The 27,214-nt window shown below is 43.5% G+C and overlaps 1 protein-coding gene across 2 annotated transcripts; it reads right to left on the minus strand.

The window, feature by feature from the left end:
* Positions 1–6,628: 6,628 nt before the first annotated feature.
* LOC132991822 (transcription activator BRG1) lies at positions 6,629–26,798 on the minus strand. Of its 2 annotated transcripts, XM_061060741.1 has the most exons (34): positions 26,536–26,794; positions 25,683–25,936; positions 24,654–24,786; positions 23,028–23,573; positions 22,825–22,923; positions 21,881–22,139; positions 21,619–21,745; positions 21,313–21,486; positions 21,040–21,213; positions 20,759–20,932; positions 20,549–20,596; positions 19,918–20,048; positions 18,924–18,981; positions 18,736–18,845; positions 18,480–18,627; positions 18,193–18,356; positions 17,564–17,630; positions 17,261–17,371; positions 16,467–16,709; positions 16,276–16,389; positions 15,487–15,594; positions 14,378–14,464; positions 14,056–14,102; positions 13,749–13,915; positions 13,476–13,639; positions 12,720–12,980; positions 12,558–12,635; positions 12,214–12,432; positions 11,849–12,114; positions 10,637–10,745; positions 10,433–10,534; positions 8,559–8,691; positions 8,010–8,149; positions 6,629–7,259 (listed from the first exon to the last, which is right to left on the minus strand). In XM_061060741.1, exons 2-34 carry the CDS (start codon positions 25,896–25,898, stop codon positions 7,224–7,226), a joined length of 5,013 nt encoding a protein of 1,670 aa, XP_060916724.1. In that variant the 5' UTR covers positions 25,899–25,936; positions 26,536–26,794; the 3' UTR covers positions 6,629–7,223. The 2 variants fall into 2 exon arrangements, with proteins under 2 accessions (XP_060916724.1, XP_060916715.1); XM_061060732.1 differs by having other exon boundaries at positions 11,849–12,432; positions 26,536–26,798.
* Between the last annotated feature and the right edge of the window lie 416 nt (positions 26,799–27,214).

Here is a 27,214-nt window from a genome sequence, read left to right on the forward strand (position 1 = left end):
TGGTCTTTTAGTCTGGTGGCAGCATCTGCCCCTCATGCAAGGATGACATTCAATGACTTGCAACTTTTTGCAACTTATTACTGTGATTACCATTTGAACAGCTATGACTGCTTCTAATGTTTTTTTACTGGATCATATGGGACTAAGAGGAAGTCGATTTTATTCATGATGTTTTGTTTGTGTTTGTGTCATGGGGGCTGTGTTGGTCTTGGTTGTGTCTGACCTCTTGGATTGTTATTATTTTTGGGGGGATGGTTCATGATTTGATGTTGGGTAAATTACAACCCAGAACATTTTGATTGATTTTCAGTTAATGTGTCTGGATGAATCCATGTGGGATTGGTTGTGTAAATAACCACACAAAGGAAACAAATGTAATCATTCATCCATTTGTTGGTTGGTTGTTTTTTTTGGTTCAAACGTTGGTTCATTCATTCATTCACACAGGAATAATTGGTGGATAAAGTACTGTATAACTAAGACTCGTAATTCCTACTGTACTGTTTTTTTTTTACACATCAGCAGTAGATAATAATACAGTTGTGTATCCAGCTCTGGTCATGGGATGAAAGATGGCGGTGTTCAGTTTTCAGATGAAATATGATCATGTGAGGCTATCAGGGAAATAATGAGAACACAGTTTACCAAGACTGTCTATGAGCGATGGTCATTGGTCTGTTTGTGTTGATTTTGGTAACGTCTGTTAACCGTGCTGAAACTCCTAACTCTTTGCTGATCATGTCCTCTACATGTGCGCGCTGTGTTTTCTGAAGTATTCATTCATTCATGTCTTTAGGCAGTAAGTCATTACTGTGAATTTTCACTGCAGAAAATGTAAAAAAAAAAAAGCTGTTTGACACCTACGTCAGGCATTAAAAATAACTATTTAGAAATGTTCAATCGAGTTCATTTTTATGATTCTGTTGAAACAAAAATAGATTTAGCTTTAAAGCTTAAAAGTGAACAAGCCATGGATCTTTTAGCAGTGAGTAAAGTGACAGTAAGTGATGACAACATTGACAAATAAGTTTGAATGTACATATTCAAAGTGAGAGTCATTTACAAAAACTCCTGAGAAAAGAGACTCTACTCTTTGAAGGTGAAACACAGCCCATGAAACTACATGGTTTGATAAAGATCGTCGTTTTCTCTACAAAGCTAATGTCAGCAGAGTAGCTTTGGCATCAAACAGCAGCATCAAACCACAACTTGAGTATTCAAATGTAAAACATTAGGTCAAGGTCACTGCATCTGTCCCTCCTCTAAAGCAAACAACACATTTGCAAAGCAAAATATAGTCATAAGAAATAATGCAAAATGTGTCTTAGTGAGATGGAAACCTGCACCGGTGTGCAGAAACAAGGCAGATGAGCTCTTATCTCAAATTTGTATATTTCTGAGGAAGTGTTTACTGTCAGTGGGAGTAAGGGCTCTGCATAGCTGTCTCTCCTTTGTGCAGGTTTATTAAACTCCAACAGGATACACGTCGAGTGTGTTATATCAAAAACGTGACTCAGTTTCCTAACTCTCCCAAAAGTCATCAGAGTCAGAGAGAGATTTGGTTTATGGCCATGCAAGGCAATAACTATGAGGTGAATCAGAGAGTTGTGTGTGTGTGTGTGTGTGTGTGTGTGTGTGTGTGTGTGTGTGTGTGTGTGTGTGTGTGTGTGTGTGTGTGTGTGTGTGTGTGTGTGTGTGTGTGTGTGGTGGGGGGGCTGCTATACTCCTGGTAAGAAGCAGGGACTGAGCTGCGGGAGGTATTTCTAGAATGTCGAAATAGCGGCTGGATTACATATTCTGCTACACCCACTTATCAGTATACACACTGTTGACACACACCCACAGAGAGGCACCCTGGAAGTGCACGTGTGTGTGTGTGTGTGTGTGTGTGGTGCATTTAAAACTACACCTATCACACACAGTTAAAGAGAGCATTGACTGTGAGAGAACAACAGCAAATGAGTCAGATGTGAATAATTCAGATTCTCTCCTTTGAACAGATTAAAGACATAGACGCAGAGTTTCTTAAAGTTTGGTAAATTCGAAAGTTCAATTTGAGGAGAGCAACAGCAACAAAAAAAAAAATACTCTGAGACCAAAAAAAAAGTGCAGTTCCTCAAATGTCCAAATGAAGCATTTAAGCTTTTTCAGCAGTGTATGATCTGTATCCACGTTTAACTTATTATTACGTTATTTTCATTCTTATTTTCTCCAGATTTCACAATTTGGTAACTGTGACAACCCCTCCCTGTATCGTCTCTGCCTGGTCTGCTAGTGGACTCTCCTCCCCCCCCCCTTGCATGTGGCGGCCTGGTAGAGTCCTGGCTCACCTGGGCTGTTGAGCTGGCAAAGCAGGACGGGTCAGTCTGACTTTCTTACTCTCCTTACCCCCCCCCCCCATGATCCCCTGGTCGGGTCGCTTTGTTATGTCCTTTCTTTTAACATTTGACACCTTCATATGCATGTCACTCACCCGGGCGCTCACACAATAACTGATTGTTCACATTGTAGTTGTTTTTGTAAATAACGTTCTAATGCAAATTGTTTTGTTTTTGACCTTCTGCCTTTTTGTACTTAACCAGTTCGTGGCAGACACCTCAGTGAGCAACACCAATATAGCATTTAAGAGAATTACCAATGAAACTGACTCTTTAAGTTTATTGGAAATGTTAAAATAATAAAAAATAAATAATGCATTGATTTAGTTTTGCTTGATTCATCTAACTGCATCTACATCATCAACTGTTGTAAAGAGGACTTCTTAAAGCTCCTGTGAGAAGTTTTCAATCGGTAATGAAACAGACTGAAAATAACACTGATGCCTCTATAAGGCCTACAAACGCAAACAAGACCGTAAAGGAAATGATTTACTATTTTTGACATCTGTTACCACGGCTGCAGGGTGTCAGATAATGTCATTGACAGCTTGATGCTGACACAGCATTTTTTTTTAAATAGCTGAAAGTTGTTTACAGGAGCTTTAATAAACCACAAACTTTCTGAATTTGACACAACATATACTTTATGATTGCTCCTCTTTGCAGACTGATTGTTTCCACCTCTAATGTCCACAACTTGAAGCAGCTCAACAGTGTCAGCTCTACAAACCACACGAGCACACTTAGTCTTTAACAATGAATTGACGCAGGGAGTAATCTTCCACAGAACCTTATCATTTTAATGTTTTATCGTACACACGATATCAACACTTGGAGAGAATATTCTGTACACTACTGTATCTAAGACTGACTGCGTTTGTGCACAGTGTGTACAGTGTGTGTGTGTGTGTGTGTGTGTGTGATTGTTAAAGTCATGTCCAGTGTCTCTCAGGGCCAACATACACAATACTGTTCATCTAAACACACAGTCAGAGACAGACAGACACTTCTGCAGCCCGGGCAGAGACACACAAACAACACACTCTATATGAGAGCATGCGGTGTGCAGTTTTCATTACGTTTCTCAGATCTTTAAAAAAAAAGATTAACACGCTTTAGTGAAAACGTTTCTGCAGTCGTCTTTAAAAACAACGTAAATCTCTTTTTATTCTATTAATTGTATCGTGCAGATTTGTTCCTGAGACACAAACACAATATTAATAACTGAATGTTCCCCTCCGCTTTCTGTCATCAGCGTAAATACTTCAGTAAAAATCAGTCGTTTAAACAAAGGGCTAACTGTGTGAAGGGGGCGTTGTTCACCTCCAGAGGAAGTTGTGTTGTAAACAATATAGTGTAGAAGGATCCAGAAGTGATGCTGGATGTCTTTTAACAGTTACGTTTAGTAACCCCCCGCCCCCTCCCTTCAACAGATGTGAATGGTTGGTGTTGAGTTGCTGAAGACATCCAGAGGTTCCTAGAAATCAGGAAAGTCTGCCCCTCCCCCCCCCCCCCCCCCCCCCCCCCCCCCCCCCCCCCCCTCTCTCCTTCATACGGAGCAAACACGTTGACCTCCAACACAGGCCTCACTGTCTCACTTCTGTTTTCAGCCAAACACACTCATGCCAAGTTTCTCATAGCAAGCCGACACTGTACGTACGTTCAACATATGTCACTGCCAACCAGCCGGTAACATAAACATCAATATGTGGCTTAGAGCGAAGCTGTTTACATCCTCTGAATAAAGTCTTTCTGTATTTATTTCTTCGCATGACCTTACTGAGAAGTGTGACGAGGGGGGGGGGGGGGGGGGGGGGTGTTGATTTTATATGTTGTGTTATGATGGAGGCTTGTGGACGGGGGTGGGATGAGGTCAAGTTGGACCAAAGCGATACTCTAAACCCAGAGAGGTGATTTTACATCTTCCCGTTTTATATCTTAAAAGCTTTCAATAAAGGAACATTTTTACAAACATGTTTAATTAGTTAATAATAGAGGATTTAAGAAGCTTTTTATTCTTCATGATGCAGACAAAATGTGACAAAAATGAGACCTATGTATGAGACCTCCTCCTAGTGGTCAAACAGAGGAACTACACCTGGTGGCTTTAATAACAGAAGTGTGAGCTGTTACAGAGTTTACACATGTACAAACTTCTTCAGTTACATCCAGATATGAGGAGTGAAATAAGAACATTAAGAATGATCTGAAGGTATAAAATACATGACAAGGATAAACCGACATTCTTCTTCAAAGTAGATTTATCCACAAATTATTTCGTTATTTTATAGGATGCGAAGAAAATAAGAAAAATAATCTGATGACGGTTTCCTAAAGTCTAAGGTGACATTTTTAAGCAACACTTGTTTTTCCTCCTACTAAGTCTTTAATGAAATATATTGAACTTACTATGGAGGAAAGAAAATGGTCAAATCGTCATATTTTAGAAACAGAAACTAGGAAAAAGTTACACAAACCATTTATCAGTTGTAACTAGCGTTGTAGTCAAGACCACACGAACCGAGATCAAGACGTACCCGAGACCAGAGTGCGCCAAGACCCGAGACATTTAGGGATCTAGACCAAGTCGAGACCAAGACCAAGGCAGGGGAGGGATCGAGAGTAAGACAGCGTCGAGACCAAGACCAAGGCCATCAATATCACAGAAAAATCATCTTGGGTGCAGCGTGCATGTCACTCACTTAGACTGTCACAACGGGAAGGTTGAGGCCGTAACCGGGAGAAGAAAATGTAATTATGAATAAATTTAAGTTATTAGTTCTTAGATCACAGTAATGGCATGAAAAATAGCCTGTCAGTGGTGGTCTTGATTTAAAGTCCAGAGTCTGCCCTGTCTGAAACCGAAAAGGCTTCCATTCCGAAACGAGACCGAGACCTTCAAAAAGACCGATTTCAAGTACTTAGTTGTTGTAAAAGTTCACTATTGAAATCCTGTCAGTTACTTGATTTCATCACCACACAACATTATTCACTTTCACTGTTATTTATTGTTGTTTTTTACGTTCCAGCGACAGATACACAACACAACACGGTACACATCCGGATATCTCAGCAGGGAAAATGTTGATGCTTTGGTTGTTTCCTACCATAATCAAAAAAGTGCAGTAAACTGAACTCGCGAGCTGTACACACGTGCATTGACATTATACTCTTAAAAAAACAAACTTAAAAAAAAAAACCTCTGTACAGTATATCCAACACCTTTATGGCCATGAGGCGTTCACAAGCAGAGAGGAGCCACGGTCCCTCTGGTCCTTTGTCTTAAAATGAAGGAAAAAAAAACAAAAAACAGAAAAAGTGCATCAAATAATTCAGAAATCCTAAAAATCACCACGCGACAACTGAAGGAGAAGCAGTTCAAGTTACAGTACTCATCGATGAGTTATGACCTCATAATAATTCAGTTAGTCTACAATCAACAGGTATCACTGCTTGTGTTGGAAGTGTGTAAGGGAAGCAGCAGCAGCAGCAGCAGCAGCAGCAGCACGGTGGAGTCGGTTGTTTTTATGCTCACAGATGTTTACAGTGTTGGAGAGCGACCTCGACTCAACTCCATCAAACCTCGCTCGAATGAAATGCGGAGAGTGGCTACAGAGATTCTGAGAAGACCGGAGACGCCTTCACCCACAGCAGGCGGAGAGGTCCAACTCAAACATAGAGCCACACACACACACACGCACGCGCACACACCTCGGTAATCACAGCGGCTCTGCAGGGAAGCAGAGGGGAGGCGAGGGTTGTGTTTACATGTTTGTGAGGAGGGGAATAAGGTAAGTTAAGGTGAAAACAGATTTCTGTTTCAAAACATTTTATGTTTACATTTAATGTTGTTTACCTCACTGTACTGGTTCCTGCAAGTTCTCACTCCTCAGGTTAGACGAGGATTGTTGTTGATTACAATTTGTCCGTAAAATCTCAACGTTTAAAAGCTAAATGATTGAGCTCTTTTCTAGTCTTCTGACAAAAGAACGACTACTGCGGAGTCACAGCAATTATTACAAAGAAGGTTTGTGGACAGTTGGAAATTAAAATGACCTAAATTGAAGATCTATACGCAGTGTGTAAACCTTTAAAAACCCTTTTTGTGTTTCTGCGTTGAGGAAGCACGACATGTAAAGAAACAGCAGGAGCTCCACACACACACACACTCGGACATGCACTCACACACATTGCTGTTCTCCCCCGCTGGCTCTGCGGATCTCATCTTGCCCCCCCCCCCCTGTAACGCCTCTGTTTCGACCTCAGACGGTGGCACAGAGGAGGGATAACTTTGTCCTCCCATTATGCCTCTGTGAGTTCACAGTGAAGGAGAGGTGTTACAGAGGCGTGAACATCTCGCCTCAAACTGACAGTCTGAACCGAGATATAAAGTGTGTTTAGACTGTGTGCGGTCCAGAGCGCAAAGTCAGAGCTCCCTATTGGTTCTTTTCTTAGTTATCATCAGAATGACCATTAGGTGTTTTTGTCAAAGTAACATTTTAACACCTGCACACGGGCAACATTTCCAGAACGTTTCAAAACCCTCCTGAAAGTGCAAACAAAAGAGTTAAAGCTAATTTGATCCTCTTTCTCAGCAAACAAACAATTACAGTAAAATGCAGCGACGCAAAAATGAATCATTAATGTTACTCCATGTGACGTCTTCTCAACTGATTTAAACGATCAGACGTGTCCTGTTCCTGCATGGCAAACCCTCTCCTCTATTTCTCCAGCCCTGTGAACACCTGACTGAGGGTGGATGGAGTTGATGGAGGAGTGTTTTTTTTTTTTTCTACTGTAGATGCGGTGCTTCATGCTCCTTTATCTCCCACCAAACAGCTCGGTTCAGGACTCGTCATCTGTGGCACTGGGGGAGCGCTCCTGGAAGAGAAACAAAAGGAAAAGTAAACATGTGTATCATGTTTTTTTTTTTTTTAAATCTGCGGTTCGACCAAAATTCACCCAATAACACTTTGGTCACTGGATGACAGCACTGGGATATATGATTCATCTTTATTTATTCAATAAAACATGTTTGAGCAGGCAGGTAGAAGGTCTGCTGGATAAATCACATTAGAGAGAAAAAAGAACTTTACCCTCCCACCTCCATCCTTTGTTTCCGAACATATTACTCATTTTTGGCTAGACTTTTTCCCCCTGCAGCGTCATGCCTCCTCCCACAAGTCAAGTTGAAGTTGTGTAATTTTATTGAGACACAAACCGCTGAGTCAAGCTGCTTTAAAGCGTTTAACAGTCTTGGTGAATTGTCTTTGAGTCGTACAGAGCACCAAGTGGTCGCTATGACAACAGACAATGCTTTAATTAAGTCTCCACCCGGGCTTTTCCCTGCCAGCCTCCTGGTAAAATATCCGTGTGAAGTCTGGATGGACCGATGTGTCAGGACGTATACAAGATAAGATTTCCTTGAAAATGGGGTGTGGGGGCGTGGATGTAACAGGTTTTATTTACTTGCAGTTAGTTCATATCTACCGTGAACAATGTCCAATAATGCGTGTCATTTATGTAAAAGTCATTTTGGTGAACGAGACGATTTGAGGGAGACTTCAGGGGGGCAGGATGTCCTGAATGTTCTCGGGATGCATGTTTGTAAACAGCTGCAGAGTGATGTACCTCTTCCTGCTCGTCCTCCGAGTCATCGTCACTAACTACAGGCTTGGCTCTGGTGCGTCCCATTCGTCTGCTGCGACCCTTCCCACGATCTCCACCTTTGTCCTTCCTTCCCAGACGGATCTTCACTTTCACTGAGCGAGCTGGAGACACACACACAACATCTTTATGGTATCATAGAAACTGTAGTATTTTATATGAAGTGTTACCAAACCGTGTTTCTGAGGGACAGCTGTCTCATAATTAAGGCTGTCATGAAAGCAGAGTGTCATACTTAGCTGTGATAGTAGGAAAAAAATGATACCTGTCTCGATTCCATGGCAACAGAAGCACAAGTCCAAGGCACCCATTATTGGACAATGCCTCGTTTTTAATTACCAAAGATTGCAAACAAACACTGTCTCAACTAACTGAGTCAGAAACATAAAGTGACAGAAAATGAGACACGTCTGACCTTTCAGTACATTTGTGTTTTGGATGTCATTTTAAAAACAGACCGCACAGTGAAATGGACAACATGATCGTCTACGTTCTTCATACGGACATGCTCACTTTCAGACTCTGATCCTTCATCCAGTTCCTCTTCCTCTTCCTCACTGTCCTCTCCCTCACTCTCCTCCTCCTTCTCGATCTTTTGCCTCAAACTGGTGAACACTGACTGGAGGACGATGGAGTCTTCATATATCTGCTCACATTAGAGAGACACAGTAGAAAACCACTGTGGTCATCAAATATCGTGTACATACACAAAAACTCTGACAGACAAAGAGACCTAACGACATCCACAGCAGTCGTCTGCAATACTTGTGAAAAACAAGTTTCCTGCCAGGTGTGATGGAGTTAACAGCTCGGCTTATTATGAACAAGATGCATCATTTCTCCAGAGAAGAACATCTGTGGCTTGTCTAATCAAGTCAAGCAGTGTGTAAGTGTTATCAGTATGACTGTTGGTAGATTTACAGTATTCATTTAGTCATGAGCGACATTAGACACGCACTGAGTGACAGTAAAGTACTGTGCTCTACATTCTTTGAGGAAGTAAACTTAGATGTTTGACTTTTTGCTCACCACAAAAACAAGCACCAGCATCATCCACACAAAGTCTGTTAGCTCTTTTAAAGGCAGGGTTTGTCATGTCCTCCAGATACACTTTTCTTAAAGGGGCGATGTGCAACTTTCAAAAATACTGCGTTTGCAGCGATGCCGCATGGCCGTAAACCTGTTGCTCGCTCTCCCTCGCGTGCTCGTACGTACACAAACGAGCATCATCATCGGCCGTGAAACACTGGATATTTACCGGCATAATGTTTACAGAGGAGGTAAGTGGTCATGCACATGTGAAGGAGTCTGCGTGTCTGTATTCATTCTACAATCCTACAAACGACGGTCTCTGCAGGCACTGGCTGAGAGCGGGAGTGTGTGAGGAGTTTGTACTGTTGATCTCTGTAAGCGGAGCGAGGAGTGAGGAGGACGTTGAGAACGTGCGTAAAATGTCACTCCCTGGAGCTTTTGCGGAAAATACGACCCGGGGAAACTTTTTATACAGGCAACACAGATAGACAGTGAACATCTACTTTTTCACATCAGTTAACCGTTCGCTTATTAATGGGCGATAAAAAAACGATTTGTACATGTTAAAAGTTACATATAGAACCTTTAAGATTTTGGTTGAAATTGTCTTTAGGTCCCGACAGAAATGAATAACTCATGTGCTCTGAAAAGGGAACAAAGACAATCCGTCATCTGTATCAGTTGTAAGCTTGTAAAAACTTTGACCAATGTCTGCCACGAGGTACCAATCTGATGAACCAATCAGACGCCTCCCTGTCTCCATGCTCGTTCTCTACTCCCTGCGTGCACTAGCCCACACTCCAAGTGCATCACCGATGATAAAGTTTGTTGTTTGCCGTTGTGAGTAGTAAAATAGTCAAATCTTTTTTTAACATGTAATACGATAAAGTTTAGTGTTAACTTACCGCTGAATGAGACGACGTAGTTTCTACACAATGCAAGCGATAAGCTGAGCTGCGCTTCTGGACCAATGGCGTTCATGCATGTAAGTGAGGGGCGTGGCTTTTGAGGTAGCAGAGAGGGGAGGGGCTGGGTGGAGACGAGGCACTGAGGGAACGCTACTTTCAAAATCATGCTAGTTTTTCGAAAAATGACCAACCCTGCCTTTAAGGGGAGCTCTCTGTTTTCAGAGAATACGTTTCATACTCTTTTATATTCCATGGATTTTTTTACTCTGATGAGATTTCTTCATCTGAATCACCAGAATCATCACACGGACAGAGGTTCCTGTTTTTTTTATAAAGTGTTAAGCCACTTGAGGCAAAGAAAATACTTGGATGAACTACTCGATCGCAGATTAGGGAGGAGTACAGATTCTGTGTTTGTGAGTAAACAAGGTCCACACTGAGTCTCACCAGCGACCCCTCCAGGTTGAAGGTCTGAGCGTTTTGGAAGAGCAGCATGACGTCTCTCTCCAGGTCGCCCAGACTGCGGTAGCGATGACCACGAATCCTCTCCTAAAGTGAAGATGAGTATAATGTATAACCTAACGGATCTGCTCATTCAACACAGCCACAGCTTGATGTCCGCGCCGTCCTCTGCCGCAGTCACCAGCTCACCTTGATCTTCCTGAAGTCCACCGGCTTGCGGATCAGCTCGTAGTACTCAGGCAGCTCTTTTCGAGACGGCAGCTGGATGAACACCTCGCTGAGCTGACGCCCGCTGGTGCTGCAGGAAATGACATCACCAGAATGAGACGAGACATTTGATCATCATCTGAAAGCTTCGTATCAATAACTGAATTCAGCATTGAGGGTGTCAACATTTTTGATACTGCGATACTTGTCCTGACTTTTCTATACCAGATGTTTTTAAAACAAAATGTCTCTGTTACTTTAATGATCCAAAGTACTGAAGATTTGAACAACTACATCCTTTCATGACAAAGGTGACAACAGGAGAGGAATGAATCCATCATATATAGAAAAAAACACCTGCACTGTGTCTAACCTGCACAAATATATTTGCAACGTACCTAAATGTGTGTTTGGGCAATTTAGACACTGAATAATTAAAGGCAATGAGAGAGGCTGCTGCACACTGTCTCGCTTCATGCTGAAAAATTCATTGATCATAAAACATTTTGGTCTAAGCATGGTGGGTGTCTTTAAGTTTTACCCTCTTCCAGCTCACCTGTCACTTCAGGTGATTTTTTTTTTCTGACAGTGAATAATTGGTAATAAAAAAGAAATGACTTAATATTGTGTGCCGAAGGATTTTTTTTGATGCAGTGGTATCAAAACAGCGGGTATCGTGACAACCCCCTATGCAACATTTGTCCCCAACCTGGTGTCCAGAGGGGGGGGGGGGGGGGGGGGGCATATCATAAATCATGATAACACACTTAATGGATAGTTCACAATGGCTGCTAACACCAGCCCCATGTTCCTGTGCAGAAAAGTCCAAATTCTTTTACACACGTCACAACGGACGTTTGATTCAGCGAGATTCCTGTCGATTTCTGAGAAGTTTGGTCGGATCAAATATTTTTTTTTTTTTTTCAGAAACTGTGTGAAGAAGTTGTGAACAGTGCTTGGTGACTCTGTCTGTTCAGTAACATTTCAGAGAAGGTTAAACTTCACCTCTCTTTAGACCTTTAGCTGAGCGGGAGGGCAGAGTACGATGGTAAACATGTTCCTCACAGAGCCTCAGAAACATATGCTGGGAGTGATTCACAGAAAATACTGCAAAAAAAAGGGCAACGACTGATGAATGTAATCGAGTGTTAAAATGCGGCCACAGATTGACTTCCTGTTCTGGTCGGCCGCTACCTGTCTTTATACTTGATGACGGCGTCCACGATCTTCCTCATCTTCTTTGTGAGGGCGGGCGGGTTGGGAGAAAGTTTCTCAGCGGGTGGTCGTCCTCTCTTTCTCTGCCTTTTTCCATCTTCATCTTTGTCCCCCCGCCCTCGCCCCCCTAGGGAAGAAGAGGAGGGACCAGGGAGGTCCAGGTCGCGGTCCCGCTTCCTCTTACGGGTCGTCTTTTTGTGACGCACCTCTTCCTCCACCTCCTCCAGCGTGCCCTCCTCTATCGCCTGCAATGACATAGATACATGTGACACTAAGAACCCTTTAATGCCTAGACTTGTATTTAAAGTTTTAATTTTGATGTCAATCTGTAGATATGAACTCACCTTGAGCCACTGCTTCTCGGTCAGAGAATCGCTGTAGTCCACCTCTTTCCGCTGCCTGGATCCTCGTCCAAACATTTTCTCCTCCTCCTCCTCGCAGGTTAACCGTTCCACCTCGGCGTCGTCCTTCATGATCCAGGTGGGCAGCTCGTCCTCCTCCATCAGTCGAGGCTTTCTCCGGGGATTTCGGGCGTCCTCACGACGCCGGTCCAGGTCCATTCGCTAAGGGAAAGAAGAGGAAGAAAAACAGGCGGGAAACGACTAATACATAGGGAGAGGTTGTTGCTTCAGTTAGAGAGGTTAGTGAGGAAATAAACCAGCTGGGTTTTTCTTTTTAAATCACTGACCATGAATTGGTCAAACTCCTCCTCACTCCTTGCAATCATCTGGTTGACCGTCTCGTCATCGGGCACCTCGTCCTCTTCCTGAATACAGCAGACAGATATTGGCAATCACAGCACAAGAAAGCAGACTCTTGAAAGTTGTGTGTCGCAGGTGCACGCACACACGTTGATCCGCAGACACACTTCCTGTCCCCAGACCTCGTCTTGCTCCTCGTGCTCCAGGATGGCTTGCAGGAAGGCCCTGCGCTCGTGGCTGGAGGACTTTTGGTCAAACATGCCGGCCTGGATGACCTTCTGGTCCACATTTAGTTTGTACTTAGCAGCGGCCAAGATTTTCTCCTCAACACTGTTGATGGTGCACAGACGCAGCACGCGCACCTCGTTCTGTTGACCGATACGGTGGGCTCGATCCTGAGCCTGAAGGTCCTGGAGCCGAGAAGGGAAAAGAGAACTAGTGTACACAGCAGGTTGAATGTGATTCTGAGAGGTTTGTTGGTTCCTCCAATATATAACATTACAGTGTTTGTGAAGGAGTTTACCCACCGAGGAATCTGTCCAACAAGTTGAAGATAAAAACATCAAATTCCATTAAATTTATAATTTCTAAAGAGATTTAATCCAGAGCGAGACTCGTTCTTCAATTCAACAAGAAGGAACTTCAGCCTTTGAGAAACAGGAATGAAACAGCCACAAGCTGCTGCACTAAAATAAGTTCTTTTATGTAGCGTGTCCTCATCTTTCAGCTGCGCTTTGTGCAACCTCTGCTCAAACATTCTGACTCCTGGTAGTTTTCTCCTGAACCCTGGATCATGACATTTTGAGGTTTCTGGGTGTCCGTGTACATTTCTTTGTGCGAGCAGAAAGTGTCTGCCCGAAACACTGGCAGCATCTTTTATAAAAGAAAATAAACGTGCATCACACCTGATGAGGGTTCCAGTCAGAGTCAAAGATGACCACAGTGTCTGCAGACTGCAGGTTGAGTCCCAGGCCACCAGCTCTGGTGCTCAGGAGGAAGATAAAGTATTCCGACCCCGGCTCATTAAATGTCTTCAGTAACATCCCTCTGTCCTCGGCCTTCGTAGTGCCTAACGTGTGAGGGATGGAAGATATAGAACGAAAACAAATGTCAGTAAAAAAAAAACAGTAAATATGAAGGAAACATTTATCAACACTTGTACGAGATAACTCTCTGACCATCCAGACGCAGATACTTGAAGCTGCGATAGGCAAAGTAATCCTCCATAATGGTCATGAGTGATGTCATCTGACAGAACAGCAGCACTTTGTGGTTTGTGACTCTCAGCTTTGGCAGGATTCGATCCAACACCTCAAACTTCCCCGATGCTCGATACAGGTCGGGACTGACAAGAGAGGAAGGCAGGCGGGTCGATTACAGGGGTTAAAAAGTCTGTGTGTGTGTGTGTGTGTGTGTGTGTGTGTGTGTGTGTGTGTGTGTGTGTGTGTGTGTGTGTGTGTGTGTGACGTAAGGTGTAGCACTCACCCCGTTACTATCCCACCAGAGAATCCTAAATGTTCAGAGAAAGATTCCTGCAAAAACAGACAAAAATGTTCTCTTTCATTCAGCCTCACACTTCTAATTCAGTTTATTTAGAAGATATTAAAGTCAAGTTTCCTTAAAATTCATCAAAGTGTCAACTTTTAGGATCAGTTAACAAATAAAGTGTTCTGCTTTGATGTCTTTTCTGCTCCTTATAAATCATCAACATCATTTATTAACTTCAAGGACAGTGTAATCTGTATCACAAAGCCAAACAAAGAACTGGAACGCTTTCCTTATTTTTCACCACACTCCCCGGTAGTACCTCTATTTGTTGGAACATGTAAGGGTGGTTGCAGATCTTCCTCAGCTGCATGATGGTGTTCATCAGCGTCTTTGTGCCTCCTTTACCCTGGAAAACACAATGAGACAAACAGATACAGTAACACTGCTCATAAGATCCCTGCAGGCACCTTGATGTCCTGATCTATGAAAACCGCTCTAGATTCAGTACAATCTAGTTTTCCTTTAAAGTTGAAGTGCAGATCACAGTTTAAAATCTGGATCAGTCACTTGTTAAATAAATCATCCAAAAAGCACACATTTTAAAAACTATCAGGCTGCACAACCATCATCAGCGGTGATTCTAGAGTCTGTTAGTGCCACTCGACAAAAGCCCCTCCAAACAGCGTTCATCACCACCATTACAGCCTCAGCAGAGTGAACTTTTTTACATCAGCTCTTTCAGCAAAGATAACTTATGACCGAAATCTATATTTTGTATATTTCTTTTTAAAATTTTACATTATATTCTATTTTACTGTATATATGTGTATTAGCAATTTGAGTGTTAATCCATGGCCTTGCGGAACAGTCTTTACATTTCACTGCACATCTGTATGAGCATGTGACAAATAAAAATCTTGAATCTTGAATCTTGAATCATGTTATAAATCTGACACATGAAAATAACAGTGAGATGTAGAATAGAATAGAATAGAACTGTATTTGTCCACAATGAGGAAAATATCTTTGGCTTTACAAGAACAAAAACAAGATGACAAACAAGACAACATTTACTGTAAGTACAGTAAGAGCAACAGTGTGAAGCACAGAGTCAGCAGCAGAGCCGCAGCCCCCTCAACACGTATACATTTTTTTTGAAATTCCAAAGTTCACACAAGTATTGTTTTGAAAAGATTAAGAACATCAGAAAACCTTGTCATGTCAAAATATGAAGAGAAATACAAACCAGGACAATAAAAACTTTAAATAAAAACCGTCATTTTAGTCAAACTACTTCTGCAAATGTAATCATGAGTAAACTAATGTTACACATCAAAGCACAAACACAATCATGTAGTACTTATTACAGAAGTTATATTTGTAAGTGCAGCCCCCCCCCCCATAATTAAAGCTACTTAATAGAGGTACCTTCTTGTCCTTCTCTGATCCATCAGTGAGCAGGACTCCTTTGGCCTGCATGTGTCTGTACAGCACCCTCTGAAGAGACGACATGTCACACTTGATCACATATTCCACCTGAGAGAGAGACCAGACCGATATAATGAGTAAAACAAGCAGAAGTAAAAGTTAGAACAATCAAGGAGATAAGCTGAATATTACAGATTTATTGTGAAATTGATGTGCACAGGAAGCTGGTGAATCTATCAGCAGATGACAGTGAGGAAGAGGAAGTAGGAGAAAGAGAGTCAAAACTTGAATGATAGTTTTGTGTGGCGCAAAAGCTACTAGTGCGGAGGTGTGTGCAGATTCAGAGCCAGGAGTTTTAGGATTTGGAAGTCACAGGCTTCACGTGCAGAGATTTACAGGGATGGCAAGGGAAGCCTTTAAAACCTTTGACAACATCTGTCAGCGCCTCTCCACAAGACCCTCAAGGTAAGAGTGAGGTCAAAGTTGCATGCATTCCAACCTTGCTGTTCAGACTGAGGTGGCATTGCGAAAGATCAGACTAGTATCTGATTTGAACAACATTTGAAGGTGGCCAAAACCTGACTTATAGGATCAGCTATCATGTGACTTGTGCTGTTCAAACTGTCATAAAAAATCCGACCTGAGTCACACATGAGCAAAAAAAAATCTCACTAGGGTCACTTTTTTTAAAACACTGTTTAGCATTTGTGTAAAGAGTTGTTGTGTGTGTTGTTGTGAGTGTGTTGATTGTTGTGTGTGTGTGTGTGTGCTGAAAGGAGTAAGCCATGCCTTCTCTGGAAGCTGTGCCTCCACTTCCTTCTTCAGCCTGCGCAACAGGAAGGGACGTAGCACTTTATGGAGACGACGGATAATCAAAATGGTCTCCTCTTCATTTAGGTCAACCTGGAGGAAAAAAGATCATTTTAAAAATCTATTTCAAGAGTTAAAGAAAAATTCTACAGCTGTGTAATTCTCTCAACCTTCTCTCCGGTCATGGCAAACGGAGCGTTGAACCACTGCTCGAAGGTGCTGCAGCTCTTGAAGATGGTGGGCAGGAGGAAGTTGAGCAGCGCCCAGAGCTCAGGCAGTTTGTTCTGCAGCGGCGTCCCCGTCAGCAGGACTCGCCGCGGGGCCAGGTAGTGGGTGTTCAGGACCTGGGTCAGCTTACAGTGGTGGTTCTTCATACGGTGGCCCTCGTCCACGATCATGTACTTCCAGCGGATCTGGAGACGAGAGGAAGGAGTTCATTTACATGCCAAAAAACACCCAATCAGAGTGGATGTCTTGACCAGTTTGTCTTCATGAAACATGCTGGCTCAGTCCCAAGCCAAAGCCTCGAACCAGCAAATGGGGAAACACTTTTTTTTTTTTTTAAAAACAATACCCACCTTTGTGCACAGTCAGGAAAGCCGTTATGACTATTTGAGTGTATAGCAGCATGACGACCACAGAAGACAGTGGGTGACGTGGGGGTGTCAGTGTGAGGCAGCAACTAGGAGAGAGGACTGAGACGCAGCACAGGGGGGAGGAGGCGGTCAGATTGGCCAGCTCAAAAACGTTCAGAGGAATTTGGGGGAATTTGGGAAAGTGGGAGCTGATAAAAAAAAAACAATGCAGTGAAAACTCAAGCCTAGTCAACTGATTTACTCAAACACAAATTAGCAACAAAATGGAAATGTCTGGAGGGACACAACTGAACTTCATCACACACACACACACTGGGCGTGATTGTGTGTGTCCCTCGGCTTGTGTTTGTTGGGACATCCCATCTCACCTTGGCCAGCACTTGTTTGTCCTTGATGATGTACTCGTAAGTGGTGAGAAGGACGTTAAACTTTCCACTGCGCAGCTGGGGGACGAAAGCTCTTCTGGCGGCAGGAGAACCCTGAAAGCAAAAATATATCAAATGAAAAAAAAAAAGGCAAGTGGGCTTTAATATGCTTAAATCTCAGAATCATCTTCATGGATGAATAAAACAAAGGAAGCCACAAGATGTTACAATCCAAGCTAAAATGAAACACAGCCTACAAAACATGCTCGGGGTTAGGATGCTATGGTTGCCGTGGTTGCAACTCACCTTGTAGGACACTTTCACAACTGTGGGTGCCCACTTGTCGAACTCGTACACCCAGTTAGAAAGAGTTCTGTCAAACAGAGAAAGCACAGCTGTAATGGTTACGTGGTTTCTGTGATGTCCTCTGGTGACAGAACGTTTTGTGATTATTTGAGTCAAAAGCGGTTTTCACACATGCACAAAATTCCTGAAAAATTTCGAGTTGAGTTGATGTGTGAAAGAAGTATTCAGGAAAAATCAGACAATTCACTGTGAGCAAGCAAGGGGGGTGATGATGATGTTTGTATTACTCGACCGCTACGATCCACATGCACACAATCAAGCTGCTTCATACTCTTTTCTGCTCGCCGGTATTTTCATTTCCACTTATTTTTTGAAACTATGACAGTGACAGTGTCATCATAGTCATTATAGTGGGCCATTACTATCCTGAATTGCTGCAGCGGGGTTTTTTTTTAAGTCACGACTTTCCTCCTGAGACTCCCCTCAACACGTTCAAGTTGTGAGGGACATTTCTGAATAAGCAGCTTTGGAAGATTTCAGTTATAGGCTGTCTTGATTATTATTATTATTTTTTTAGAAATGTTCACGTCTTGCACGTTTTCAAAAACAGCTAATGAGGATTATCTTACGAGAGCGGTACGATGATGAGGTAGGGTCCATTAAGACGTTTGAGCTCCATGAGGTACGTGATGAGGGCGATCGTCTGGATGGTTTTTCCCAAACCCATCTCGTCAGCAAGGATCCCGTTCAGATTATTGTTGTAGAGGGAAACCAGCCACTCCAGACCTTTAATCTGACACATAAAACAGCACGTTTCATGTCAAAAACTTTAAACAGAACTCAGAGATGTAGAAAGTGTTTAAAATAACTGAACGGTGGTGAATTCAGGGTTATTGATTGGACTGGATTTATTCACCTGATACTGCTTGAGTTGTCCATTTATTAACAAACTGGACTGTTTGTCCACCCTCTCTGTGACAGCGTGAGCCACCGCATAGTAAGACTGCAGGCCCCGAGCAAACGCTGCACCCATGTACTCATCATCCACATCCTGTTTCGCATTTCTACAGAGGAAAAGACACATGACATTACTTTTTCCATGACAGCATGAATTCATTTGGTGGAACCTTTTTGGTAATATGTAGAGCTCAGTGCTCCATCTCTGTACTCACTCAATAATATGTCGGACATCCACCTCCGACACGTCTTCACAGTCAGGGTCTGTTATCTTCTTCTTGTCATCCACCAGAGCAGTGGATGGCTGAGGCTCCTCCTCTTCCTCCTGCAACCCAGCTGGTCAGTGATTGGATCAGTGATTGAATATGAACCAGGTTTCAAACATGTCTATCAAACAACCCACCTCCTCCTCTTCCTCCTCCTCACTGTCTTCACTGTCTGAGCGGGGCGCCACCTCGTAACTGGACAACATAAATAGAAATACAATTTACAAACACACCCGGTATCTGAACATTTCAACTGTAAAAGTCTTTATGCATTAAATATATTAACGGCTGGAAGTCAGTGGACACCCTATTAATAATTGAGTTCATGTGTTTAAGCCACACTCATAGGCTTGTCAAGTACAGCACCTTACAGACAGATGTGCTTCAGAGATAAGAAGCTGGGCTGTGCCTAAGCACGCTTCACTCCTAAAGTCCAGTTCATTTGACCAGTGTGAGTGCTCCGATCCGTGCTCAAGCACAGTACACTTCCTCGGCCCCGGCACGATCGGAAGAGGTGTGCTTCGGCACGGTCCAGTTCATGCACGAGCACAAGCACGTTCTGTCTGTATCTGACTGAAATGACTCAAAATAAGACACAAAGTAGCTGTCATGTTCTCGGTGTTGTTCGCCGATGTACGGACGCAGACTCCACCACAGATTGATTTTTTTTTAGAGTCTGCCTGTCTTTCAAACGAAGCACGCTTCATATTTACGTAAAGCCATGCATGTGTTGTATTACGACCTTATGTACAAGAGGTAACCGTACTCAGGCCGGTTAGTCCTGGAGCAGTGTGAGTGCAGGCCAGCGGGGGAATGGGGAGGGGGGGATAATCGTGCTTCAGCATGGTACGGGACAACTGGGCTTAGTGTGAGTGCGCCCTTAACTTTAACATGGTAACACGTGTTAGCATATCATCATGCATAAATGTTAACAATAACAGGAAGTGTGACATCTTGATATTTAGCCTGTTATCATAGTGTTTGATAAAATAAAAGTTGGAAAAGTCATCTTATTTTAGATTGATTCTTCCTTTGTGAGCCATGACTGTCAAGGCATTGTCAACATTCATACTTACCAACAACAGCCAAACAGACACACCTCACACATTGGCCCACACAAGTCATCCTCACCCTGGGTTCATCTCCAGCCATGTGTCCAGCTGTCCAGCTCTAGGAGCATCAACTCCTGTCAGGATGTTCCCACTGTCCACATGGATGACCTTCACAGGCAGGTCGCTCATCTGACTCGTCTCATCCAGAGGCTGCAGGAGAGGAAGCGAGTTATCGTTTGGTTATTATAACAGGATAGATCTCAGACGATTTGCCCCATTGTTGTGTTGGACACTTCATATGGACACTGTTGCCTTAAACTTTAGTATTGTAAAGGGTGGTAAGATGGTGCAGACATCGTCATCAGATTTGTTTATGACATTTTTATACTGGACTAGCTGATCAACATGTTGCCTAGTTACAGTGTAAATAAAGAACAATTTGCAGATTGTCGTTTTTGCTGATTTTACAAAAAAGAACATCATTAGCCCCTGAGAGTTTGTGGTGAATATCATATATGTGTTTCTTATAAGAATGTATCTATAGAGACCACTGAAAGCAACAACACAAAAATAGCATATGCATTGTGAACCCAACATAGTTAAAGAGCAAGTACTCTATATATCTTATCAACAACATGAAAAGATGCTTAAACTACCAAAGTCAACAACATTTTGTCTCCTGCTTCACTTCAGCTGTTGTGACTGCTCACCTCTCCATCTGGACCCAACGCAGGAGTCTGACTTTCAGCATTCTCCAACTGCAACAAAAGAAGAAGTTGACTGATCCCAATAGAGATCATTAATGAGAGTCATTGATCAACAGAAACAAAGATCACTGGTGCTGAAGCTCTGTGAATAAATGAGCAGAAAATCTGGTTTTCCTCACTACAGAATGATGATCCCTCTTTTGTTTTCCATACCTTCTTCTTTCTCTTCTTCTTCTTCTTCTTCTCCTTGAGCGCCTGTGCAGCTTTGTGAGCTCTGACCAGCTCGGTGAGGTTGGCGACGTACTCGTCAGTTTGCTGCAGCAGGTAGGCCAGACGCTTATCCTTCTTCTGGTCGATCAGTTTACGATAGCCCTCCTCATCCTCAGCCTGGGAGGACACACACACACACACACACACACACAATGTGTTGTTTAACACTGTTATTAATGTGTGTAGAGTATAACTGTGCTCTGCTGATATGTTTTTCTTGTTACCATGAGCCTCCTCATCCTCTCTTTCTCAATCCGCTCGTTCTCTTTCTTCTGCTCGCGCTCGGTGTTGGCGTGGTAAGTGGCCACAGCTTTGGTCAGTTTCTGCATTTTGCCCGTGATGGAGCGGTGGTACTCTTTGAAGTCTTTGGCGTGTTGAAGGATGCTGTTGAGGTACTCCTAAGAAAGAGGAGCAAGTCTGTGTGAAGGGCAGGGAAGAAGAAAAAAAAACACAAGACACACACTTCTTCTCATCACAGCTGCAGTTCATCCGTCTACCTGATGTTTCTGCCTGCGTTTGCGCTCCTGCTCAATCTTCTGCTGTTTCTCCAGCTTCTCTGTGATGCGGGCCTCCCGCAGAGACTGACGCTTGCTCCGCTTGTAGGCCTTGGCATCAAGCGCCGTCTCTAGAGCTGTGTCACGACGCATACACACCACCACTTCTTGACGCAGCTGTTGATGGTCACGCCGGGGAGAAACATCAAAGCCCACTTTTTACACCACTACTTAAAAAACACATGTGTCAGATGTTGTGGAGACTTAAGGCTAAGATGATAATGAGAAGCTTGATGTTGTCATGCCGACCTGTCTCTGGAAGTTAAGCAGTCGCAGGGCTTTGAGCTCTATGGTAGCTTTGGTACGTAAATCACCCGCCAGGGAGCCCGGCAGGTTCTCCAGTTCTGCGATGCGATGAGTGATACGAGCCTGTAACCTGATGGAGCAAAGACAGAGCTGCATAAATGTACGTGGCACGTGAGTCCAAGACAAATGTCCCGACAGAGATAATGAAGTGCATCACATTGTATTAAGCTTTATACGGCGTGATTGATTAAAACTTCTGTCGTACCTGTACTCCCTCTCCTGCAGGATCTCCACTGGGTCGAGGCCGCAGGGCTTCTGGATGGGGGTAATGCGGTTCTGCTTGGCGTGGTAAGGCATCATGGGAGTAGGCTGTGCCGGCTGTCCGGGGGACTGGGTCTGAGGAGGCATCACTGGGGAGGCAGCAGGGGGAACTGATGGAGGGGCGGGAGAGGGCCGGCCGGTGGGCTGAGGGGGAATCAGCTTTTGGGGTGCGTTGGAGGGGGCTGCTGCATTCACCATAGGACCTGAGAGGAAGGAAGGAAATAATATAAATATAAATATACTGCTGTAGGTGCTATTGGAGTCTACAGATTATAAAAGGCCGTTAAAACACACAGTTTTTTTCACAGCTTGTATATTGGCTAATCTAAACAGGTAGTTAACATTCGTTATGGTTTTGTTTCATAGTGGTGTCCAAATAAGTTGTAACAGGGAGGTATACTGTACACAACTCCAGGGCTCTGAAACTGAGATGTCCAACTGACATGCTTTGTTTGAGTGATTCTATACTCATTTATTTTGCCAAAATATAATTTCTGCAGAGAAAAGCGTCCATAAACACCGATTAAGGATTGGCAGATGGACTAGCTGTTTGGTCACGCTCTATAGTCTTCCAAGCAGGTGGCCCGATATTAAGTCTGACCTTTCCCACATGCCATTCCCCACTCTCTCTCTCTCTCTCTCCCCTTCTCTATCCACCGTCTGTTCAAATAAAGGCATAAAAACAAGCCCAAAAAATCTTATTTTCATTTCCTTTTGAGCTTTGACTACCAGCAGGTCTGTAAGGCGGTACGCTTACAAGAAATAGTCTTACATGAGGCATGGGTAATAACTGGAGCATTAATGGTCAGCTCTCACTCGGCCCCTCTTTTCTACCGTCTGAGGTATGTTGCTCAAAGGGTGACATGGTTTTAAAGCAGCACCACAAACCTTCAGGCCAGGACTTGGGAGGTCCATTTGGGTTTGGTCCCTGCATCCCAACTGGAGTACCGGATGGGCCAGGAGGAGGCATGTTGGGACCCATCATTCCTGAAGAAACACATAGGTGCAGTTACTCTTTTAGTCTGACGGGACATGTCAGCTATCCATCACACAGTAGGACACTGCTTGTTGATTAAAACATGAGTGCTAACCATGAGCTCGACCGTAGCCTGAGACCATTGGACCAGGTCCGGGTCCTGCTGGTCCAACACCCGGCCCGCCTCCAGCTCCTGGGCCCAGGCTGGGCATCGGCTGCTGCTGCATCCCAGGCATCGGCCTTTTCCCCTGGACAGCCATCTGGAGGTGGTCCGGCAGGGGCTGACCCCGGGCCAGCATCTTATAAGCCATGATCTGGGCTCTGAGTTGGTGAAGCTGGTTCTGGTTAAAGGGAGTGGGGCCACCAGGACCTCCAGGGCCTGCAGGTCCCACAGGTTCAAGCCCAGATCCAAGGCTGGGGACGCTTGAGCCAAGACTGGGTCCAGGACTGGGGCCTGGGCCTGAGCCTCCCGGGGGGCCAGGGCGGTTATTGGGACCCAGAGTGTGTTGATCTCCACTGGGGCCGTCTAATGGTGCTGAGGTAGAGCCAGGACCACCAGAGGAGGAGGAAGAGGAGGAGGAAGGCATGAGAGGTCCAGAGGGAGGACCATTTGAAGGGACAGGGCTGGAGTGGTCGGAGCCACCAAGAGGAGAGTGGTAACCTGGAGACAGAAAGACACAGAGGAACCACAAAGGATTCTAGTTTTTATTCATGATCAACCTGGGAAAAGCGGAAAATTTAAAATACACATTTTCTGGTTTGAAGGAAGTGAGTGCAGTGAATTCCTCAAATCATTTTTTTATGATTCATTTATGGGCTTTTTGTGCCTTAATGGAGAGATAGGACAGTGGATAGAGCTGGAAATCAGGGAGAGAGAGAGAGAGAGAGAGAGAGTGGGGAATGACATGAGGGAAAGAAGCCACAGGCTGGATTTGAACCTGGGCCGCCCGCCTTGAGGACTATAGCCTCCATACATGGGACGCGCGCACTAACCACTATGCCACCATGCCACCAGCTCCCCAACTTCCTCAAATCTTAAAAGATGATAATAATAATAATAATCTCAATTTTATTAACTTTATCAGACCAACATGTTTCTGATCTTCATACTATAAGAGTTGCTGGAGCTTTTTGACTCTCCTTGTGGCAGAAAACCTCACCCCACTCTGCTTAATATTGAATTAGGTTTAAGGTTCTAAGTGGCAAGCTTCAGCAGAGCCTGACCGGCTGTTTCCTGCCTTTAAACTGAGCTGAGCTGACGTCATATTTACCGTAAAGACACGAGAGTTGATTACCAACACGTCTTAACAGTTCCACAGACACGAGCCTGAATCCTTTCCAAATCAACAAAGAGTAATTCCTTGAAATCCCACTTATCTGTTACATCACAGCGTTTGTAACTCTGATTCACAATGCCCAGCCTGTCTGACTGACTGTGAGCATATAGTTCATGTATGTCTTCCTTATAACCAGCTGCATGCAGAGGTTGAAGAGGAAAAGTTGGCAAGTTCTGCACTGGTTTGAGCCAGACAGAGTTGGTACTGATTGTTTGTGTTTTAATGTTTAAAGATACACATTAAAAGTTTCATAACAATTAATGTCAGTTTCATTCATGTGTTGCAACAGCAGAGACACTCCCAACGATCACACCACAGCAGATGTGTCACGCTCAAAAAGACGTGCCTTGCGCAATCCTTGAAAGCATGACATTGCCTCAGATATGTCCCTGTGGCACGCCTACCTTGCGAGTGTTGGTCTAGAGGACTTGGCGGGGGGCCCATGCCGCTGTGCCCGCCCTGTCTCATGGACAGTCCCTTCATCTGACTGAAGCGGCTCTCCTCACTCAGGCTCTTCTCATGCATGCTCTCCATGGGCTGTGAAGGAAATCAAACACGAGATTAAATACCTCCCTCTGTGGGGAAATTGCGAGCTAGTAGCAGCTTCAAATGAAAGACAAATCTGTTGTGTTAAAAAAAAAAACACTTTGAAACAGAAATAGTCATGTAAAATGTTGTGAAACAATTAAAGTAACAATATCAACACATCTCTGAAGATGACTGTTAAACAACGAGTCTGGATTGTTTCAAAGTGTCTGCCTGTAAAAGGACTTCTTTTTTTTTTTTTTTAAGTGCTTGCTCATTGGTAGATCGATGTTGGGTCACTGTAAATAATATTGGAAAAAACAAGTCTGGACCTGCTCTTTCTGTAAAACATCGTGAGATCATTTGTGTTGTGATTTGGCATTATACCAATAAAAAACGACCGAGCTGAGAGATTAAATGATAGAGAACACACTCGAATGTGTAAAATATAAGAAAGAACGTTTTCAACATGCATTGATTCACATGAACTTATTCAGAAGTTCTAATGTGTTATAATACTATCATAGGCTAAAGGAAGCGTGTGACTGTTGAGGAGCCACATTGGAAAAATGACTCCGCTCACGTCGACACAGACAAAAATGCAAAAATAAAGATGAGAAACGGTGGAAGTTCATTCAATTTAATTCAGATGGGCTTTATTAGAATGGGAAACATACATTCAGATTGACAAAGCTAGGATGAAAATAAAACAGAAAATGCATTTTGCAAACTAGACATGTGTAATATTTCTATGTGAAGGTGGCATTTAAAAAACCTGATATGCAAAAATGACCCTAAACACATTTTATGTACATTTAAAAGAAACCGCTGACCCTGAAGAAATATAAATAATATTACTGGTGTGTCTCAGTGACACAAGCAGGTTTTTGTTGTTTGCACGTTCTTACTTTGTGCAGTGGGTGCATGCTCTCCTGGCCATAACCAGAGGGTCCAGGCTGAGAGTGTCCAGAGGAGGGAGGGCCAGGGCTAGGGCCCATCATACTGTGAGAGGAGCCCGGGGAGGGCCCAGGGCTCGGGCCAATCATTGCCCCAGGGGAGGGACCAGGACCAGGGGAAGTACCTGGGCGAGGGGTGCCTCCCATGGGGGGATCTGGGGTGGACATCGCCCTGGATCTCCCGCTCCTGGCTGAGCAGCAGGGACCTGATGGGAGAGTAGAGAAATGACAGAGAGAGAGAGAGCGGGAGGATGTGGTAGAGGAGGAAATGTTGACAAAAGTCAGAGAGTTGGCAATGCAATATGCAAAGGTAATTAGTAATAATAAAATACATTTAGATGTTGCATTAGACAATATTTGAAAGAAAAAAATATCATGGTGTGTAACTGCACATCTGACTTCAACTTTGCTTTCATGTGTGCCCCTAATCTTTGCAGGGCAGGGGTAAATTTTGTCCAACGCCCCAAGATAAGGAATCCTCCTGCTGCACCAAATCACCCGTTAGGTGCATAATGTAATAACATCTGCTGCTCTACCACTGCACTTGAACGGAGCAAGGGGAAATACAGTCAATTATGTAGGCTACATGAGCCCATGCCTCTGAGAATTCCCTCTTGTCAGACCATGAAAGGGTGTCTCGTTAAACATAAAAAAAAAAAAAAAGGGGAATGGCGGACTGTGCTTGTGAGACTGACCTACCCGCATCAACAGGACAGGCGGATCTGCGTGGATTTCTGCGCTCCCGAGTGTTTATTTGAGGGAGATGAAAGAATACGCAGACCGTTTTCGCAATTAGTCTACTCACCCTCTTTTGAAATCTGCCTTCAAGCGTTGATTTGTTTCACCGACGTGGCTCGAGCGCCCCCTCCACCGCTTCTATGACCGAATGTCTAGTCACGGATGACCAGCAGCGCGCATGCGTGAGCGGCGACATCAGCGCTCGAGTCACACTGATTATAAAGTATGATTCTTTGTATATTATACTTTACAGGAATATGACCATTTTTTTTATCATAACCCTGAAGACATATGTACCGAGTCAGCCAGTTTTAATCATCTATAAACCGACGTATTTATCTGAAACCTTTAAATTATTCTAACTTGTGAACCTTTTTTTCTCCAAAATGTTTTATTAATTTAAAATGAATACGAATGTTTCATGAAAAAATGACCAACAAAGATTGGACTAAATCATGTTGAAATTAGAGTCAGATTTTCTCCCGGGGATAAATAAAGTATTTCTGGTTCTGATTAAATTAAAGTTGTTTTGAAGACCTGTTTTTACTTTTTAAGTAGTCCCATTTTAATATTTATCATAACTTAAACGCACACCTGAACGCATTTTCGCGAGGCTAAAGTCCTTTCTACGTTTGGTGCATTCTAGGAAGTCACATTTTTATTTTTATTGAAAGCATTTCTAGTGATTTTTTGAGAACAGAAACTTTTAAAACAGACTGAAGTTAGAAAAAAAAATCCAAAGCCTG

The sequence above is a fragment of the Labrus mixtus genome, chromosome 2 (genome assembly GCF_963584025.1).
Source record: "Labrus mixtus chromosome 2, fLabMix1.1, whole genome shotgun sequence".
Lineage (NCBI taxonomy): Eukaryota > Metazoa > Chordata > Actinopteri > Labriformes > Labridae > Labrus > Labrus mixtus.